General features: G+C 34.5%; 1 protein-coding gene across 1 annotated transcript; it reads right to left on the bottom strand.

Annotated features, from left to right (window-relative positions):
* Window positions 1-56: 56 nt before the first annotated feature.
* B4GALT6 (beta-1,4-galactosyltransferase 6) lies at window positions 57-22,705 on the bottom strand. Its single transcript, XM_026049669.1, has 9 exons — window positions 22,584-22,705; window positions 11,385-11,501; window positions 10,930-11,043; window positions 7,236-7,360; window positions 6,633-6,749; window positions 5,360-5,547; window positions 3,169-3,291; window positions 2,069-2,170; window positions 57-1,050 (listed from the first exon to the last, which is right to left on the bottom strand). The coding sequence occupies exons 1-9, from the start codon at window positions 22,696-22,698 to the stop codon at window positions 903-905; spliced, it is 1,149 nt and encodes a 382-aa protein (XP_025905454.1). The 5' UTR covers window positions 22,699-22,705; the 3' UTR covers window positions 57-902.
* Window positions 22,706-22,912: the final 207 nt, after the last annotated feature.

Raw genomic sequence — 22,912 nt, 5'->3', positions numbered from 1 at the left:
GGTTCACATCCACACCCAGACACATGTTAGGCATTAAAATCCCTGACATGGACACCAGTGGCACACGTGAAAACAGAGTTCCTGTAGATCATAATACACAACCACTACAGGATTTTCTATAATACACATGCAATATGCATATAGATATGATTTAGATGGCAGGCAGCGAATCATAGCATTTTGCTGGCAATAAATAAAATTAAAAGCTTTCTTTCTTGCAAGTTCATAGATGAAACTGATTCTTCTATATAGATATGCAGGAGGCCTAAAGCTCAAAACTAGTATAACAGTTTACAGTCATAGCTGGCCAACAATTAGTACTTCCTTCATTTCACATAAGGTATAACCTCTTTTAAGCATACTAACATTTTACATTTGTTCTTTCATGCTAATAAAAACATTCTTATATAATTCAAACAAAAACACACTCAAATACATACAGCAGCATAAAATATTCAGCAATTTGAAAGCAATGTACACACATTAATTTACATCACATATTTACAAAACACAGTTTAAAAAGGAACAAAAGCATTCATTTAAATATAGGGAGTGGAAGAAGAGAGGGAGTAGTATAAAAAATTCCTGGAAGAACTTCCAGACAAGCTACAGGTCTGTTTCTGTGGTTTTGTTAATTGAGTGGTTAAGACAGAGAACACAGAGAACAAAGGCTTGCAGTAATTTCATGCTGTAAACATCTGAGTGGTAGCTGATGACTTTTCTTTCAGAATAAAATGGTACATACACTACATCATTTTATTTCCCCATCCTAAATATGAATCATCAAATGGTCAAAAGTCACCAATTCTAAGGTGCTACTTTTTCATAGTGTCTTTAGCGTATATTAATAGCTTCCAGTACTAACATTTACTCCAGTAGCGTAGCCTGTCATTTAATTTCCATCAATAGTCCCTAACAGGAGCAAGTTCTGGTATGAGATTTACAGTTATGTTTTTATATAGCCTACTGACAAGTATTTTAGGAGTATATATCAAATTGTTCAATCCATCAATGTACTGACGTTCTCTAGAATACCTCAGAAGTTTGTATCTGTAGAGGGAATTGGAAGGAGAAAACATGAAAAGGATTTGGAAGAAACAGTTTAATTGATGTTATATACAACACTGTTATTTAATTGTGAAATACTGCATGCGTCTCTCAGCACTTAAAAATTAACAAGTTTCCTATACGAGCCAGTTAGTGTTTGCAAGTTTTCTCTAAACACTTCAGTGTTTAAAACCTATACATTTAGATGTGCAAATCTCTTTAACCTTAAGATTTCTACATTTGTAATCACCTTAACTTTAGATGTTTTCACAMAAAAAAATTATCTCCTCAAGTTACCAATATGTACGCTTTAGTTTCTTATGTTTACCTCCTTCTAGGTTACAAGATTTGTGTCATTTTCTATTCATAATCTTAAAATAAAGATGTTCTTAGGAAAAAAAAAAAAAGAGAGAGAACCACTGATAATACAAGCAGTGTTTCTAATGATCTTGAAACATTCACCATAAAGTTTTTATCCTGTGTTACATGTTTTCAGCTTTTGGGTGCATCTCAACTAGTATATTCTCACTGCTATTCTACTTTAAGGCAGCCACTTCAACTGCTTCRTATCTGTGCATAAGAGAGGAATTCAAAAATAAAAGTATCAGATGAATATAGACAGGACTTGTTTCTAAGCAATGAAAGAAATATGAYGGAAGAAACCAATCCTTGAGCTTTGAAATCTCTTTTTACTCAGGCTGTATTGCTTCTTTCTGAAGAACATTTAAATAGACAAACTAGGCGAATCCTTTCAATACTAAAGCCCAAACACAGAATAATATTCTGCTTCACAGGGTATACAGCAACCCTATCTTCTGGTGCATAGACTCAGGTTCTCTCATGGTTAAATAAAGCAATACTGACACAGCCAAACACCAAGCTTTAAGAAAATTATGAGTTTTGCACTAAAGGGGGAGTATGGACAAGTACTGACTGCTTATTTATATGTGTGGAAGATTTATGCAAGACAAAAATCCTTATACCATTAGATCTAATATTTGAATAGTATTGTTTCTCTTACCGTCCTAAAAACTGGACCTCACCCCTGTGATGGTGAGGAATGGATTTGTACTTTCCTAAGTCTCCTTCTGGTCTTGTTACATTGTATCCAGCATAATGAACCCTACAGCATATAATAAAAACATATGCACACAGAATGTTAAAAAGATATTTCTACAAGTTTTAAAAAGTTACAGCAAAAGTAAAAAATACACATCAAATCTTTTAAAGTTGATTATTTGCATTCACTGACATTCTCTTCATAACAAAGTTCCTCTGTTTGAATAAAGAAAAAGGTATTGGTCTTTGATTCTTTTTTGGCAAAGAAAGAAAAATAGATTCCTTTGATTCTTTTTGTCAAAGAAAAAAAACGGACTCCTATCTCCAGAACAGACAAAGCTGGCAAAACTAAAGAAGTGTGCTGCTGAAATTAATCATTTCATATTTAGTGTTTCCTGGTTTAATCTTATGGTACAATAGCATGAGAAATTTTGAAAACAAACAGTTTGCTTTTAAWACTTATCCTTGCAAGAGCTATCCTTTAAAATACATATAGGTATGTCTGTACCTATGTATATATTTATTGCTAAGACTAGACGCCTATGTGAGCTACATATCTAAATATATATTTATATATAGCTCACATAGGTGTCTAGTTTTAACAAGCCAAAAGTTTAACATTTTTTACTGTAAGCAGTTACTAATGTACTATACAGTGAGCTTTATTATCCAACTTTGGATTGTCAGTATAGTCACAGAATTACTTACTGGTCACTACTCTTAAGATATCAAAGATTACTGCTTACTGTACAGTCTTTAAAGTTGTATTTCATAATCTYAGTTGCAGCCCAACTGAAAATGAAAAGCACACAGAGGAAGGAAAACAATGAGCCTAAATATGCTTAATATTATTATAAGATCTTTCTTTAAAAAGGCTGCTAATTATCCACAGGCAAAGAGGAAAGAACATCTTGTAAATAGTATGTTGTAATATTTCTAAGGGAACCCTTTAAAACTTTAAGGCAAAAAAAAAAAAAAAAAAAAAAAAAAAAAAAAAAATTAACACCATCAAGTCGTGGATATCATAGAACAGTATGAAACACAGAAGCGCACAACACTTACCTGTTCCAAAGGTCATCATCTTCTCCACCCCATCCCCAAAAGGCATTTGGAAACCCATTGATCTTCTTGAATTGTTCTACTGTCAGTCCACTTACACCGCCAAAGAACTCATTGTAAGGAAGACTGAAAATGATGGACACATTTTATTTATTATTAGCTGAACCTACATAAGTAAACCTGTCTTTTAAACACTCTTTTCAATAGAACAAAACAAACAGAAAAATCAAACTAAGGACAGGAACAGATGTTGAATGTATTCACAAGGAAAGCTGTTTCATAGATCACTGGCATTAACAAAGACATAAGGAAGCTACATAAAATGTTTGTAGTTCTTTTTGATTCGTATTAAAAGGTAATATTTGGAAGTAGCTCAAATTAGTATAATCACATGAAATAGAAGTTAGCACATAGTTAAGGTGATTGCTTTAGATCTAAAGCTGAATGAAAAGTAAAGCCTACAAGTGGTGTATTTTAACATAAGTAGACTGAAAAAGTTTCTTTTATCGAATTGAAAAATAATAATCAATCTAGTAATTTGAATTCATGCCCATATCCTATAGAACTGTGAAAAATGAAAATACAACCATTTAATAGTACATACTCAATAGCAGTAAAATACATATTATTAAAAAAAAGGAGCATCGTGACTTTCACAAGTTCCTTTTCCAATTAAATAGCTTTTCTGCCAGTACACATATTACTTATTAATGTACACATATTACTTATTAATAAATATTTATTAATTGGTGTTAGCAGCTGGCCAACATGAACAGCTAAGATGGTTAACATTTGATTCCATCTTGGTCATTTAGGAAAGCAGTTTGTTAACAGACCACAGTTCGTTCTTTTTCAAGAAGTTGCCATAGTTGTTTAAATTGATTCTGTTTTGGGGGGGGCGGAAGAAAAAAAATGCAGTTTCATCAAATAAAAGTAACTAAATGTAATTTTCCTGCCTCCAAACCTGGAAATCAACAGGTGTTAGCCCTATCTGCAGAAAATTTAACTATTGCTTAGGTCACAACATTCACTGTGGACACTAAAGGAAGAAACAGCTCCAGAATATGCRTGTGGAGGTGCGGGAAGAAAGGAGGGTAAACAAAAATAGACGACCACTGGCATAGCCATGTAACCTGTGATCTCTGTGAGAAGAGAGGGTTCACTAAAATCTTAACAGCTTTTAGGGAAGGTTGTTGCTAAATTAGTTTTCTATATATCCCTTCCAATGTTTAATTGAGATTGTGGGGATTCTGAGAAAACCAATGGAATTTGAGGTTTTTATGTATGTGAGCATGCAAGGATGCGTACATCAACATGAGTGTTTATGGATTTTAAATGTTTATGTTCATATATGTGAGTATGAACATATACACAAAATCTTTTAAGTTTTGATTGCTAGGTGACAGACAACCTAAGGTCTAAATATGCAGTCACATCTCTAGTGCATAATTCTTGATCTGACAGCATTAAAATTGATCAACTTAACAAATACATATTCAGGACAGCAAATATCCATATGCAGAAAGGAAGAATGATCTGAAACAATTTYGAAAGATTGCTGAGACAGTAGTCACAAAGTATTAAAAAAGCAATTGAAACAATCATTAATGTAAAAGGATAGAAGGTAAATGAACCTGCAGGACCAATAACATTCATCAGATTTCAATACACACTGAATATAAAATATGTAATGGTCTAATCAACAGAGAAATCTTCTGCTTTCTCTGACACAGAAAAAAACAGAACAAATGGTAAATAAATTATAGAACTGTGAGAAAATTAAGGAAGAAACTTTTCCCACTATATTTTGCTACAAATGTCATTTGTTTTCTTATTATCTGCTCACTTTGTCAACAGAAAAGGCTTATATTACCAGAAAAGCTTTCTAATAAAACATTTTTCCCCTCTCTTGACAGAGGGACATAATTTGTTGAGATCATGTTTACTGCTATAAATAGTGGCTCATCCAGTTAAAACAGTGAAAACATTTAATATCTTTAAGTTAGCAATGTCTAAATATAGTCACTAAGCTTAATTCTTCCTCTCCTATGATGATATTCATTCACATAAAGACTATGGTAGCAGGTTGTATTATTGCTTTCATCTCCTGTAGATATCATCACAGATTTCACATACATACTAAGACTGTTTCTGGGTCTTTAAAAAAACAATATGAAAAAAGACTTGTATTTACATGTACATGTACTTGTCCAGCTTTGCTGCAAAGTGACGTGGCATTTCTCCACACCCATAATAATTTCGGTCATTTTCAGGTAAGTGATCCACATCATGGAATATCACGCAGTCCCAAACAACATCCTTCATAGCCTCTTTGAAGCCAACATTAAAGAGCATTGCACGATTAAAAGGTTGTGTACCTGTCTTCAAACAAAAAAGCAAAGGAGAACTTTTAAGAATCTAAAACAAAGAGAAACTATCCCAATAATACAACTATATCATCCATCACATAGAAAAGCATTGAAAAAATGYCTGTTATTACTCTAAAAGAATTTCAGATGCTGTACCAATACTTAAACTCAATTATATATTTATAGCTAACATCATACTAGAACATACTTGCAATTTCCTAGAGATCTATACAGTTTGACTTAAAACTTTATTTCTAATACAAGTTAAATACTCACACTTTCATTTGTTCTTCTTTTCTTCTTCTCTAAGAAGACTTTACTCTAAAAAAGCTATATGATTTACAAGAGATACTGATATAACAAATGCGTTATACAGTATAATTTTTAATAGAAATTAGTAGACTCTCTTCTCTATTTTCTGCATTTTTTTCATTTTGGTCACCTCAAAATATTGTATAAACCGATGAAAGATAAGATCAGTAATTTCTTCTCTGCTTTGTACAGCCAATAAAGGTCCTCAAGGTAACATTCAAAACATCTTAAAAAAAAAAAAAAAAAAAAAAAAGAATGTGTTTTTTTCCTCCATTTCCATGGCTCTTTGCTTCTGCAGAGAGTCTTAGCCAAGATACTAGTGAGTAGCTTTACATCAGGGACATTTCCGTTACCTTTAACTTTGTTAATCAAATAATATATATATATATATATATAAATTAAAGCTATTAATTATATATAATATATATTTATATTAAAGCTATGTCTTTGACTGGATTTAAGTGTGTGCTGTAAAATAGCCTTCTGCAATGATCATTTTCAACTTTATTGCACTTTTTACCATGATAAACCTACAAAGGCATGACAACAGATTTCAGAGCAGTGTAATCAGCTATTAAATGTGAGCTTGCATTCAAAGAAAGGCAGTAGGTTTCCAGCCACAGAGTAATCTAGGGAACAGAGATGAATTTTCCTTTTTCACTCAATGGATTACAGCAGCAGAGAAACAATTTGATAAATTTTGGATTCATCCAAATCTTCATGATAATGTCAAAACTCCCTTACRAAGGAATCTTGAAGAGTCACATTTCAAGTAAACACCATTACCTGTTCAACAACATAGAAGGCAAATTCCAAACGCTGCTTCTGCAACATAGGTATCAGGTGTCGGAAAAAGATTGGAAGATGCTCATGACGATTCCGAAAAGGAATGAGGATTGCCACCTTCAAAATGTTATATATGTTAAGGTATCATATTAACATTTTAAAATTTTAATATTTCAATATAGATTAGGCCACAGAAGACCTATATAGGCTTTTCAACTTTATATTCAAGTTGGCTTAATATTTAACAGCATTTTCACTCCCATTAGGGAAGGAACTTAGAATTTAACTCAAGCAATTACAAGAAAAGGGATGATTTTGAAATGGAAACGAGATAAAATTTTGTTTGTATGCCCATTTGCTTCACATTAAGCAGCATACAAATAAGATAGAACTTTGTAACCTCATGATAAAAGAACAAAGTTCATGATCATTCACGAAAAGTTCACAACATTCTAGTTTAAGTTTTTGTTCAAACTTTAATCTTTTCTTCAGCACACGTAACATGGACTATAGTGCACTGCATTATATAAAACATATTGTAGTAAAGGGTAGAGTGCTTGCAACTATTGCACATATCTACAGGGAAAAAAAAAGTGATCTCACCTTCCATCGTGGCTTACAGTCTTTTGGTTTCCAGTGTCCTCCTGGCTTAATGTCTAAATCTTTTGAAAACACTTCCTGAATTTCATCAAAACTAATTTCACTCATATTCACATTGATAAGGCCTCCTAAATACAGGAAGATATGCTGTATTTACTCATTTCAATTAAGACAACAGATCTAAATCTTTAAGTTATATCATAGGTATATACTTAGGTTTTACAGAATGAATGTTATCATTGTCCCATATAAATCTTGTAAACAAAACACTTATTTCAAAATAATTTGAACTTTGTACCTCTTCCAGAAAAGTGAAAGTCACCTTTTAAGTATAAGTCATTATGAATTCACACCATCTGTGCTAYTGAATTGATAATTAAATTCTTCCTGCCTGCACCTTGACACAAAAGGAGCTGCACTGTCACTGTGACCAACCAACTTCCTCAATCTTAATATTAAATAGCTACACTCCCTTCATTAACAGCCTTCACCTATTAATCCACTAATGTCTGCATCAGACCAGTATATAGCAAGTAACTTCATTTGAGAAATATCATTAATTAGCCCAATGGTAAAAAGTAGTTGATAACAGAGCTATACAGCTATATATCATTGAGTTTATGAATGTGCATAGAGTTAAAACTAAGACAAAAAAAAAAAAAAAAAAAAGATTTATAAGAACTAGTCTAGCCTGAAAAGCAAAAGCAGAGTGAATCATGAAAATTCAGGGAGAAGAACACTCTAATATCTGGTAAACAAAAGCCCTAACTGCCCTTCAGCAGCTACAAACATAAAAATCAAATAAAAATCTTGCAAGAACTATTTGACAGATTTCATAAAATATTCTACTTATTTTATCCTGAAATTCAGAARTCTTTTGGAGAGGCTGAGAATTTTAAAGACATAAAGAAATTACATCCATTTTCTTGCCTGTACCTTTGTGTCCAAGAACTGACTGAACTGACTTAAATTTGGGACCTTTGGAAAACATCTACACTTTTCTAGAATAATGACTGGTTTCAGAAGAAAGTAAAAGACATCACAAGAGCCACTTTAGGTATAGATCTGATTAATAAGGTAGAACTTATTGTCAGTCTAAATATAGAAGGTAATTTAGAAAAGGCTCAAGAGCAACAGAATAAGGGAAAGATATTCTATAAGCAGATTCAAACAACCCACGTTTTCTTAGAAGGAGAAAGAAAACTGGCAGTTCCCAAAAAAGAATATATAAAAATATTCCAGAATAAGCTAATCCTACACTTTTTTTTTTTTTAAAGCATAGTCTATGATCACTGCTGTTTTACCTGAAACTCAATAAAGGTCAATCATCAAGCTTTTGACACACCAGCACAACATTCTATTACATAATACAGCAAAATATATGGCAAAAGAATCAACAAGAAGATGTAGTAGAACTCATCAAAGAAGTTTTCAAAATCAGTAGTATTTCACTGCCAGCTTGAGGGAGGCAGGAGAAGGCATCTCAAGCTTAGCCTTAGTATTTCATTCTTCCTTTCACATCTACTCTATTGCAATTAAAAATAGACTAAAACAAACAAAGAAAGGGAGCAGCATCTGAGGAAGCAAAGATGCAGAAAGTAGTTTGAAAGACAACACTAGCAAAGCTTACTTCTCTGGAAGGTGGTTTTCATTTGTTTCTTTTTTTGTGAATTATGTATAACTAGATCATAATGTCAATTAATATACATTTCTATTACCGATATACTAAAGCAAAATAGARTTGAAAAGCATTCTTCATACCTTGTTATACAGATACGATTTCTACCTCATCAGTGCTCAAAGACACTAATAAAGTTTATTTTTTGTATCTACCAAACTCTTAAACGCATCTCTTTAGTTGTTGATCAAACTTGAAAAAAAGATTTTTGTTTTAAGAAAATAGGGTTATCAACTTAGTGATATGCTTGGTATGATATGGATTTGAATAAATACATTAAATAATTATTTGAATACTAGCTTATACCAAAGGACAGTCCCAAGTTTAAGTCAGGTGCTTGCCTAAAAAAAACAAAGTAATAGTTCTGAAAGGTGTTACAAATATTTTTAGAAACTGTTCCAAGYTTTTTTCCTGTACAGCACAGTAAATAAAGCAGTAAATGTTTGGTTTTAAGTACAACAACTAAAAACGAACATTTTAATATAAAGGATGCTGCCAGATACTAATTAACAATCATTTCTGGAAACACATTTGCACTTATTTACAGAGAGTTATTGATTCTCCTTCTCTAGCTGGAACATTCTGACACCTAATGAGACATTTCAATGTAACTAATTACCTTTGAGATGTATGCTAATGCTGCTATTAGAACTTTCCTTGAAAATATAATATGAAGCCTGAGTGTAAAGTATCTGGAAGAACTCTATTCCATGTATTACTAATACAATGATTTCTTACAAATACAGGATACAAAAAATGTGTTACTTAACCATCCCCTTGCAACCTACAGCTACTCAGACAAACTAATAAAATTACTCAGAGAGAAGGAAAAAAAAGCTCATGAACTCACATGTCAATAGTGCCTCCTAAATAGAATCACTGATTTACCCATGTAACTGCAATTTTATAAAACTTCAACCTAAAAAAATCCCCCAAAAACCAGAGGGGTGGGGGAGACCACCATCAGGAGCCATTTTCCACACAGTCACCTAACACCTCCTGGTCTTGCTGATTTACTTTCTCTAGAAGCTTAAGGGGGACAAATGTTCAGGGTTTCATCAAAAACCTAATTTTCTATACTGGGAAAGGCAGAAAAATGACAAGCTCGCAGGATACGGGAATTTAAACGAAATTTCACAGTTCTTAAGAACATTTCTATTCTCATTTTTATTTTTTTTTGAAACAAGGGTACACTTTGTAGTTCACAGAATCAGAAAAAGTCACAGTAGCTGTCTTCTGGCCACTTTATTAAACCAGGTTAAGATCACTTAATTACACCAAGAAGCTCCTTTTATCTCAACTTTAGCGACACAACACCTGCTTCTAATCTATGTTCCTCTTTCTTTGCGATACTGCTACCTAGGAATGCTGTGATAATACTGCTTTTTAAAAAAATGCACCAAAAGCGTGTCAAAGTGTGTCAATTCCATAATTCAGCATGAAATGCTCTAAGAACTTTCAGAGAAAAGAATTTGAAGTTTAGATTTTGAGCAAACGATTGCCAAAAAAATTAGGGTTACATAATCAAATTTTCATAGCTTGGGATAATGAAGCATTCAAGTTGGAAAATTTAACTTTACATTCTCTTGAAATCCACAACTTTTCACTTTTTATGAAAGTACTACAGAGTTTTAGAACATTTTTACCGCTGTCAATTCTCCCTTCACCATATCATCTTGTTCAGCCTTTTTTATATTGTAGTTTCTCACCAATCTTTGTATTAGGAAAATATATCCCAAACAGTCAATGTTTCCTCAAAACCTCATATATATATGGTAAAATAAAATTCAAAGAATCAGGAGATCATTAGCAAAGAAGTCAAGAAGTAATAATATAAGACTTACAGAATTCTGTTTAGCACTACTGTCCATTCTCATATTTAATTTATTCTTTATTCTGTGTGAAATATTTGCATGGTTTACAACTACACTTCATATAAAGCAATCACATTTTGATTGTTTACTAGATAAAACATTAAGGATAAAACTGGATAAACATTAAGGTCCGTTTAAAACTTACTCATGTAAGGCAATTTTTCTGGACAAGCCTGGTAAGGAGAATAAGTGAAGTTTTCCGGAAGATACATTCTTGTTTGAGCAAGATAGTCACTAGAATTGTTCCCTTCAGGATAATCTTAAAAAAAATAATAAAAAGAATGTAAAAACTTAAGGTATCCACTGATTTTGGTTAGCATCATGCAGATGARTACAAAAAAAAAGTTTAAAATAAAAAAATCCTAACAATATAGCTAAAAAAATACAACATGAAAATAACAATGATTTAAACTCAGATATCTTTGTTACAGCTATGACAAATCTGTTTGTCTAATAAAGTTCAAAAAGAAACTGCAACTATTTTGCCCCAATTAAGTTACAGAGAAGGAGGACTTGATTCTGGATTTTCATAATCAGATTATGCTTTTAAGAATTCCTTTCATAAAGCAGTTTTAAAAATAAAATATGAGATATGCTTACCTGTGCCATTCAGTGTAGTATTTTTGTTAGTGTACAATCTGATCATATGTCCTATTGTTTTCACATTTTCTCTCAACATTATACCGCGAGCTTGCACCATGAAGAGATATGTATTGGCTGATAAAACAAAAAGCAAATTTTGAATTAAAGTGAGATATTGCAAATTAATTTCATATCTATTTATAATGTGTTCAGTATTTATTATTTTGTCTGGATTCATGGCTACTGAACTTCAAATTCTTCCAAGATAAATTTCCATGAAGAGTGAAATCTTTCATCACCAAATATAAAAAAGAATCAAATGGATTCACAGCCACAGGTCTATACAAAAAAAAAAAAAAGAAAAAAAAAGAAAAAAACATATATAAAGCATATATAAAAAGCACATAAAAGCATATATAAAGCACATATGAAACATATATAAAAAATTGTATATGTTTTATATAATACATTTTAATTTCTCTCTACCATGCACAAAGTAACTAACTCCATTCACTTATCAACAAGTAGGTTTTCATGTGTAGACACATCAACTTACCTCTCTTTCATGTATTGCATTTATGTACACAACTTGCATGTAAGACAAAGACATCCAGCAATTTTAGAGTCAAAGCATTGTCCCTTTTGCTAACTTATTAACAAGAATACAATTGTCAGCCAAAATGTACTGCTATTCATTCACTCCCAGAAGCCATTTCATTATACAATTATCATATATCACTGGCAACACTGAATTATTGCTGCTTGATAATTACATGAAAAATATTTATTATTGGTATCAAGGGGAAGAAAATCAACACACTGAGCAATCAAGCAACATACTAATGGCTACAGCACCAAATATGCCTGTATATCTCAGGCATGTACATTAAAAAAAAGAGGAAGGGAAAAAGAGAAAAACAAAACGCTTATGTCTGAGTAAGTAAAAGGCCCAAAGGGATTATCTGTCATTTCAGAAGGATTATCTGTCATTTCAGAACGTCAGTTCAGAAACTTCACTTTTACTATCTTTATCAGATATCCCTGCATCAATGGCATGACACAAATACCTTTGTATCAGTTTGTGTGTTCTCATAGAACAACACAGAAGAGTAGTACTAAGGACAGAGGCATTTCCAGAGAAAAATACGATTACTAATTACTCTACATTATCAAACGATACTACAGATACCCAAAGAGATCCATATACCAACATATCTTTTAAATAATAGTATTTGTAAACCCTGCTTCCTTCTGTCTGCCCTCCCCCTGCTTTTTTTCTTTTTTTTTAAATAATAAATGGAGAGTTCTGCTTGCTCTTGAAGAATACTTTACTCAGAATGCATCATATTTACTCAGAATGCACAGCTGACAATTCTTGGCCAGTATGACTAGTTGTTTTCGCTAATGAGAATTTAAATCTGCATAAGTTACTTAGATGCCAAGATCCTCAAAGTGTCTCAAAATCTCATGTCACTTAAAAAAAAAAAAAAAAAAAAAAAAAAAAGAGTTCTCAGCCTTGAGCTTGAGGGAAGCCTAATGATATGGGCTAATGATAAGATGGAAGCAGACAATCAAAAAAGAAAGATTCTTCCCTGCTCCAAGACAATTCTGAAGCAGAAATCACTTCATGTTCACCACAGAAAATGTGCACAAATACAACATTTTAACTCAATTCACTATCAGGTAGTACTTTGGGGTTCCAATTATTTTCTTAGATTAGTACTCTTCTATTCAAGTTCTGTGTTTCTATGGTATCTGTATTGAATATTTTGGGAAAAATTGTAAAATTCTTGGTCATAGACGAAGATATTTACCCAAAAAACCTTCTCCTTCAGGAACCAACATAGCAGTAAATAGATCTACTACTCAAAAAAAAAAAGTTATTTACCATTAAACAAAGAATTTTAAAATTCAGAGCTTTGATGAAAACATAAATAAGTGGCCTTTCAAATCGGACAGAATTTTCCTAATTAATAAAGGTCTTTTTTTTTTTTTTTTTTTTTTTTTTTTTCTCTCTCCTTTACAAAATGTAGTATTTCTTGATCAGGTATCTTGTTTTCCTTTTTTCCCCCCACATATTATTGCACAGCTCTTTTCTTGAACGTCTCCCTATTGCAAGACTATTTTTTAAATCTGTTTAATGAGCACTGATGTCAGAACCCTTCACATTGGAGATGAATACTGAAAGGCTGTAGGCCATCTTCCCCTTTTAACTAGAGAGCAAAAGCCAAAGTCATTTCTGTTTTTAAGACGGCAGAATGGTTTATAGAAACACAGCATTAATCTAGATACTTCAGGATATACCAAACATTATACTTTGCACTGATTTAACTTGAATTACATTGTGTCCAAATCTATATCACTTACTATTAAGATATAACCTCTTTTTTGTTGCAACAAAGAAATTATTCATTAATGAAACATCGCTTAGRCAACTGAGAAAAAATAATCCTGGAAGCTAGATATAAACTTCTGTAATAGGCAACATAATGAATTTCTAGACAATGAAAGGCAGATTATAATTTTTACAAGAAAATAATTATTTTCAGGTACCTATGATCAGATCATAAACTGCATGGACATGTTATTACTGTGCAAACGTGCTATACTATGCCAAAATTAAGAGCTCTTTCACACATATATTAGATTTGATAATTTGCATCTCCAGGGATTTATGCTTAGACCTGAATCAGACAATCCATAAATCATTGCATCATTTTATTCTTGCTTTCTTTGCATCATAAACAATGCAAAACCATAACTTTAAACTTCTTTAAAAGGATACCATTTTTCTTAACAAGTAAGGTTATTTCTTTTTCATCTATTTTCATGTTCACCAGTCTTTGGAATTTTTCTGGTTGCTACCAAACCATACTGACTGCAAACACTGGACCTGATACACAACCAGGTGTTACCTATTAGACATACCCATAGTCAATCATTATGGAAACCTAGCAGTCAGTGAGGCTTGTGTCCCAGCACTGTACGCAGCATGGTTGAGAGGCAAGATTTATTACAGTAGTTGATGTAAGTAATACATGAAAAACTACTCTAAACACATTATTGTAGTAGTATTAGGAACTTGATACAGTGCACAACTGAGTTAAGATCTTGACAAAAGTACACAAGAAACTTGAGGGGATCACATTGCTGTCCTTAGCTCTCATGAAAAGATTTCCTGTAGCCCAGATCAAAATGAAATTACAAACCTCAATAAAACAGACTTTCTGCAAGAGCATCTCATCTTGCCTTTGTTGAAGGGCAATTTATTCTTGTGAAGAGGAGAAAAATGAGAACACAAGGCCTTTAGGAAAGACAAAGCTAGAAAAGATATTTCTCTAAAAGCGCAGGTGTCATGAAAAGATAATCAGGACCCCAAACCAGACTAAAGTCTGCTGTCACTTCAGGGTAAGAGCTCTTCAAGAGCTCTTCTTGCCAGCAGGAAGATTTAGTCTTAACATTTTTGCAATAAGACATCCTTGAAGTATTTCCCATTCCAACATCTTGTCTGCCTGGATGGTTTGCTTGCCAAGCTACCATGCATCTCTAGCCAAGCACCTAAACATGTCTTTTTTCTATAGTCTCTACAGGGTTTATCCCAATTACTTGAGAGTAATGCAACAGCAATTATGAAAATTACAGATTTTGAAGAAATTGTGCTTTATATCAGAGATCTCCCTGCATAAACATTCTAAGTATCAACACCCTCCTGAGACACGTTTATTGATGCAGCAGAAGTTTCTGATTCCATACATGAGGTCAACATGTCTATAAAACAACAACAGTATAAGGACATATTTGCCTGGTGCATGATCCGGCATTATCAAAGATCTTAGTAAAGTGAAGAAAACAGGGGTACAGACACAAACAAAATGACAGAACATTATTTTTGTATCATCACATTTTATCACGGCATAGCAAATTCAAGTATTTTGCATAAAACTGTATGTCAAGGTAGCTTTTGCAATTCAGTCCTTCTGTGAGTTATTGAGGGCTGCAGCAGACACTGACAGGACTTGTCATAGCAAAATATCCCAGTCTTTTCTTGTTTATGCTCATATTTTCATAAACACATTGCAGCATATAGGAGGAAATAAATAACTGTTAAGAAAGTAACAGCCAGCACCAAGACTAACAGAGGAATAGCAGATGCTTRAGCTGTCACTGAATTGCTTGAGAAGATAATAGCATCAGGCAAAAGTCAAAGACACTACCTTCGTCCTAAAAATAAATTTGGTCTACTGGCATGCTTCTGCCAGCAAAGATGTATGAAAGACGACAGTTTATATGTCACGTAAATAAGGCGTGAGGGTAAAAAGAGACACCCCTGATTCAAGAAACATGCAGACATCCAAACGCACAGTACATAAGGTAAAAGAATGGGAAATTCAGAGCAATATATAAAACACCTGTTAAAACATCTTGAAAGAAATACTATACTGAATGCTTCAAATCCAGATACAGTGTGAGTATCAGCTCATACCTTTACTGGTAATCGATCCAGATCTACATAAGCAGTCATGGAAACATAGCCACATGTTATAGATCAAAAGTCCTGCATTTAAGTACTATTAAAACTCATTAAGACAAAGCACATTACAGCATTAAGGGATCATCCTGTATTTCAGAGGACACTGTTAAAAATACCAGGTGGATCATTTTTCTATAGCAAGTTGTTAATAGCTTTCTGTGTTGGACTGAAAGACAGTGGGGAAAAAAGTGCATTAATTCTTAAAATATCTTTTAAAAAGCCTTGCAGTCTTTCATAACAGGTAACACATTGTTATTCACCTGAAGACTATTTACAACTTTATTAAAGCAAAAATCTAGCATTAATCCAATTTTCAGATTAATCTACATTAGATATTCAAGATAATAATAGGAGTATATCAAGAATAAAATTTTTTTGCAACACTTAATTTATCATTACTCAACTTCAGAGTGTGCCAAGCAGTGTTATAGAGAAACTTTCTAACATATCATGGTATATATGCGTATCATCAAAAGCGAAGTCAAAACAGCATGCTATTCACTTAGAAGCAATCAACATAAAAAATATAATAGAATTTTTGAAATGATACAGTACATTACAAATTGGATCAATGACTAGCATGCTGATGACCATAAAGAAGAAGATAGGATTGAGATTATTTTAACTAATTAATGACAAAAGCATTAAATTAATGAGATTACAAACTAAAACTAGGTTGTAGAAATATTCAGATACCAAAGAAGATGAGAAGAGGTGGCTTGGGAAGTATAAATTTAATAAAAAAAAAAATATCTTTCGGAGTACAAAGGCAAATACTATGGCTGGAAAAAAAAACAAAAATCAAWAGGAAGCACAAAAAGAAAACACAACACTTCTAAAGCAATTAGCAAAATAACGTTAGCAACATATTTAAAAAGTGAAAAGGTTATGATCTGGGAACATTAGACATTGATGTTAGGAAAAAAATTATAGAAAGCTAACATAGTGGATGTTTAGTAAAGAATCTGAGGGCACTAAAATATTAAGTGTAAGAAAAGCGTTATCCAAAAATAGGCTTTCCTAAATGACTCCTCCAAAATACATATCTACTATTCAATGCCCATTTTCATAGGATGACTGCAAAGCAATTCAAACAACATATCTTAAAACTGACGTGGATTCAAACTAGTTAACAAAAAGATGACAACTAGTAATTGCAAGTGGGAAATCATCTCACGTGGACTTTTTTAGTACAAGTCCCACACGTATCTCTTATCTCAAGGTTATACTATATTATTCTCAGCAGCACAAAAGTTATAAATATACTACTGGCAGAGTTCATACATGGAAAATTAATTGAATGTTACAAAACTGTTCAGATCAAATATCTACAGACAGTCAAAATCATATAGTAGATCTGAAGATCTACTATATCTACTAGATCTCCTACAAAATCACCCAAAGATGTCTTCTAAAACATCACCCCCGATTTAGTAATTTCAAATATCTTCCACAACTACAGGATAAGGTCTTTGCTCTGCAAAACACAGACCCATTAAACAACTTTGCAATGAGAAAGATTAACCAAAGTAACGCGAGATTGCTAGAAGTTAGCTCCTGTTCACAGAGAACATAGTTAAAAACATAGATGTATTCACCACTTAGATTTGTTGTTAGACAGAAGTTATTAAAGTATACAAAAAAGTAGTAAGAAATTGTATGGAAATCTTTGACTTTATGTCTTGTTCTTGAATATTTAATACCAATTTTGCACTACTAATAGTTAAACAATCTAAATTCGTTTCATGGATATGGTGAGACTGTATTTGCATCTGCATACATATGCCTCCATGAGTAGAAAATATATTAGAAAGATATGTATCACTTCATCAAAATCAAATATAAGAATGACATATATTTTTAATAGGGTTCACTGATATAGTGCAGGTAAACCAACCCATATTAGACAAAAGAGTGGTTTTCAAAAATATTCTGTTACTAGTGGATTTCTTCAATATTCCACAAAACACCTAGAGACTCACTGCCACCAAAGAACACTCCTAATAGATAAGCCCTTTTGAAGACTGCAAGGGTTAAATATTGAATAAGTATCAGTTCACTGCTTATCAGAGCCAATAAAAGAGCAGAAAGGGGAAATTCTGTTAATCAAGTTTCCATTTATGGAAAAAAAACTTCTTTTTCTAGCAATATTTTAAAGTAAGATGCATGATCTAAATCTTGCATGTATGCACAGTATCTGTAAATCAAATATTGCAAGTAATATTATAAACTAAATGGAGGAGAAAAAGAAAACCAACAAACAAACAAACAAAAAACAGCAAAACAGACACACACATCCCAAAGTGAAGGCAAAGGGCAGACCACAAAACGAAACTAATCATTGAGGATATAAAAGATGYTCCTTCCTGACTGGGAGCAAGACCGCAGAATGAGCATTTCCATGAAATCCTATGCAGGTAGGATTATAACTAAGAACGACATATATATGTATATATATTATATAAAGAACTCTAACTAGTATGACTAATAAATAAGTATACCTAAGATGTTAAGAAAAGCATCTATCAGATGGAGATAGAAGCAAGTAATTCAGAAAGAAATATGCAAGCCTAGTCAAAGCTTATTTCTTGGTGAAAGAAAAGCATGAATGATAGAATTACAACAATTTATTCACACTGAAAAAAATTGATTTGCTCAGTCTTAAGCATAGATGACTGATGGGAGAGGAGACCATTTTTGCTGTCTTTGACTATGCAGCAGAATGTACACAAATGATGAATATGGACCCTTTTGGGAGATACACAGTGAAGACACAAGGTAATGCACACAAGGTAATGCACACAAGGTAATGCACACAGCGTACGAAATGGGAAATCCCAACTACACACTACGAAAAACAAACAAACAAACAAAAAACAATCATCAAACAGTTGACCAGAGAGACTTCAAAATCTCCATTCTTGGAAATATTAAAAAAACTCAACTGAACATGGCCCTAAGCAATCTGATCTAATAAGATCTGCTTTCAGCAGGGKTTGGATCATGACTTCCAGAGGTCCCTTTTGATTTAAATTACTCTGTGATGAAACAGAGATCTTTAGAAATATCACTGATCTGTCACACTGCCAGGAACGAAGAGTATTAGCACAAAGGCCGCTGTCATATTTACGGGCTTAGCATCTGGACAGACAGCATCTGGACACAGTCGTCACCCTTTACCTTGGTGACAGAATTTCCCTCTTTCCTCCATTTCTGCTCAAGTCCCTCCCCATGGAAGAACACCAAATTTACCAACTCATGATCTGAAACACCAACGGATATGCATCAAATCTCACTTGGCCTTCAGTTATTTACAAAGGAACCCTCATCAGYGACAGAATGTTCTACACCCTCTGAAATATCTCGTATCCTCCATTCTCAAGAAAAATCCTGGCTTAATCAGAAGCTAACCACAGGTGCCTCTTGGTTGTCACAGGAAAGGTAAAAGGATTTTTTAAGAGGCAAAGAAGACAGAAAATAGCAGAGTAGCTGTTTTTCTCCTCAGATTCATTCCATTGCTGAGGATTTTTGGTTATTGATATTAAAAACAGACTGCATCTTCCCTGGTCACGACAGATTCTTGTGAGGCTGTCATGTTCAAGACGGCCCAATTAGACTGCAGGTGATTACAATACAGAGAACTCCAAGGTGCTCCTGTAGCCAGTCTGATAAATGTTTCCTGGTAAATGATGGAGTCAGGAATAACTCCAATGACTAAGAGACAAGTTTCTGTCTCCTGTGTCTAAGACACATAATCCAATATGATTTCAGCTATGATGCTGACAGAAGAGAGGAGAAGCAAAGTCAGAAAAAAATTCTCCCAAAACACCCAGCTCATTTGCAGTGAAGTAAGAGCAATTTCTGTATGCTGTCTCTTGGTCACTATGGCCATGTTACTCTGCTCAAGTCTTCTCATCTCAGGTTCCTTTCAATGACCTAAACTTGAAGCTAAGTATTTGTTTTGAATAATAGCCAGCCTTAGACAGTGACTACTCAAGTCCTTTTATTAGTACCATGCTGAGACAGAATCTATCGGTATCGAAGATTCTGTTCTCAGTTAACTCCTTTGGTCTCAACTGCAGCATATATAGATATCTGCAACTTCAATACAGTTTCAGAATGGCAGATCATCTACATAGCTTAGTTCAAAAACAGCACATGCAGTTCACATCTCTTCACATTCCACTTATCAGTGAAGGAGCACCAAATGAAGTCTCGTCAGAAAAGTGGTATTTGAYAGAAATGTCATATATTATCCCATTTCATAGAATGGATAAGACTTCTATATGATTGTCCCATGCAAATATTTAAGATTTTTAAACATTTAAAACATTAGAAAATCATTTATTTTTCTATGCTATTCTTCCAAGTCTTGCTGCAAAACATCCCTCCAATTGAAAAAGTGGAGAAAAGAATAGGAACATATTTTTCTTTTCTAATTAACAGTTAGAAGTTCTATCTGTTTCAGTGTTTGAACTTCTTTGACTACCAAAAAAACAGGGTGGGGGGCAGAGAGGGGGAGATGGAGGTAGAACAAGTTGACAGGTTTAGATTTCCAGTGGAAGATTTTCCTATTTCCCTTTCCTTCAATACTTGCTATATTCCTTCCCTCAGTAAAACCAGCACAGAGTGGTAACACTCTGAACTAGATCTGGGAAGTAACAGAATAATCCCCAGTGTTACCAGGTTTTGATTTATTTAAGCTGGATGAGTGCACAGTACAGCCACGTACAGAGTCCGGGCAGCACACTTCAAAACAGTAGCTGGGAAGGGATGAAATCTCGCGAACAGATACAACTGCTGAAGATTTTTATATTGTAAGACTACGACTTGAATATTTTAAGTGCGGTATATATGCCCAAGATGAGAAAAGAGACCAGTTTCAGTGAATATGATTTTTTATTAGGGTTGATCCAACCTACGTGAAATAACCTACTGTAAAAGGCTACCGTTGTAACTTTTATTGTCACTACTGTAGTATACACTAAAGGTGTGTACAGCTGACTTCATTTCACTGGTACACTCATTTTTCATAAGAAAATGAGGAGATAGCCAAAGACCAGTAGCTTAGTATCAAGATGAAGTCTGGAAAGAAGTTAGATGCTCCTACACTAACAGGCTAAAGAACAAGCCTCAATCATTAGTGGACATATTTCTAAGTCTCAAGTACCAAGCTAAGAAAACACTTTCAAATGGTGCTAAAGTAATTTATACCTCAACTCTTTATATTATGCAAGATGTTAACAGTCTTGCTTACTTATTGAAGAAGTGAAAATGCAGTTTGCTTCCTAAATCACACACCAACTGATTTTATTTAAAGTCTATTACACTGCATGAGTGCTTCACAGAACCAAAATGTCTAAATGGACACTGGTAGCATCAATACTTATTTTAAAAAAGACTAGTTTACATCCTCTGCAGTGGGAAAACATCATCAGGCAGGAAATTCAAGAACTCAAATCCATGACATATATCCTAGTCATTTTTTATATTTATGTGAACTGTAACAATTGTTGATGGGCGCATCAGTATTGTATGAAAGTACTGTATGTAAATGCAGGAGAAGTCATTACATAGAAGGTTTTATAAGCCTGGTAAAAGAATATGAACAAGAGGACACTAAACAGCAAGAAAACACCAGTGTGCATGAAGCTATGAACCACAGAGATTCATCTACCTCATCAGTGTGGATATTTTCTAGTAATCACTGCAAAGAAGAGTTTTAAACACTGCAGAAGTAAGTTGAGACAGCATTTCTGGTATCTGAGAAAGATCTCACCAGTAAGCAGATAGTATCAACATTCCCTAAAAAAAAAAAAAAAAAAAGAAAATGCGTAACCTGGCCAAAGACATGAAACAGTGCCATATCACAGCAACATACAGAATACCTCCTGCCTTATTTCAAAGGTAACATTAACCAAGCGCTGAAAGTATCATTCATGAGAAACTGTCTCATGTTTTCCCAGAAACAACTTCAGAAGAACAAACTAGGAAAACAGCAGACATTATTTTTTTGTTAGCCTGACCTGGACTTGTACAGCTATTCTGGTTAACATTTCCAATACAAACCATTTCTTCCCCCACTGAAGTGCTACTTAGGGAAGTGCAAGTTAACTAACTGTAAAACCTGTGGCAGCAATCCTACTGACGAGAGGAAATGACAACAATTTAAACTGTCTCTTGAATTATGTTCACACGTGTTCTATTACCAAAGCAATCACTAATGATTTGAAAGGTGCATTTAGGCGATTCCAGTGGGCAACTCCACAGCTTCTTTCTAGTTTCAGCCATTAATTTATAACACAAAGAAGTAGCAAGGAGGTGGGTTTTGATTTTTTTTTTCTTGGCCTCCCTTTTCCGGCCTGAGAAACCAGACTTCACTCACCTACCTAGCAGCACTGGGCAGCTGAACCTTCCAGAGCGCGGGCAGAGCCCGGGTGCGAGCTGAACACGAGGCATCCGCGGGGAGGTGCGAGGGGGAAGGAGACGGGCGAGAAGGAGAGCTCGCTTCTCCCGGCACTGCGCCAGCCCTTCCCACACGGCTCCCCGCACAGCATCCCGCCGTGACAGAGTGGAGAGCGCCCAGGCCGCCGCGCCCGGGCGCGGCCGTTGTGACCGTTGGGCCGCGCGCCCCCTGCCCATCTCCCCCTTCCCACCAGCCGCCAAGGGGTCTGCTCCCGACTCACCGATCCCGGGGGCCACATAGATGAAGTAGAGGCAGGACGAGGAGAAGGAGAAGAAGAAGATGAAGGCGAGCATGGAGCGGTTGGAGACCCGCAGCGCCCTGCGCAACAGTGACATCCTTCCTGCCGGCCTCCCTCCGGGCCGGCCCGGCCCGCGACCGCCGCTCTCAACCGCGGCGAGCCGCGGCGGCGCTTTCCACAGGGCGCCGGCGAGCTCCTCCCATGGACCGCGCGGCGCACACGGGGCTCCCGCTCGCCCTCCCGCCGCCTCCCCGCGAGCGGCGGTGGCCGCGGCGCGCGGAGACCCTTCCCCAGCGCGCGGGCGGCGGCGA

Source organism: Nothoprocta perdicaria, unplaced genomic scaffold (genome assembly GCF_003342845.1).
Source record: "Nothoprocta perdicaria isolate Ctin4 unplaced genomic scaffold, notPer1 scaffold_60, whole genome shotgun sequence".
NCBI classification, from domain to species: domain Eukaryota; kingdom Metazoa; phylum Chordata; class Aves; order Tinamiformes; family Tinamidae; genus Nothoprocta; species Nothoprocta perdicaria.
This window is presented reverse-complemented; position numbering and strand designations above follow the sequence as displayed.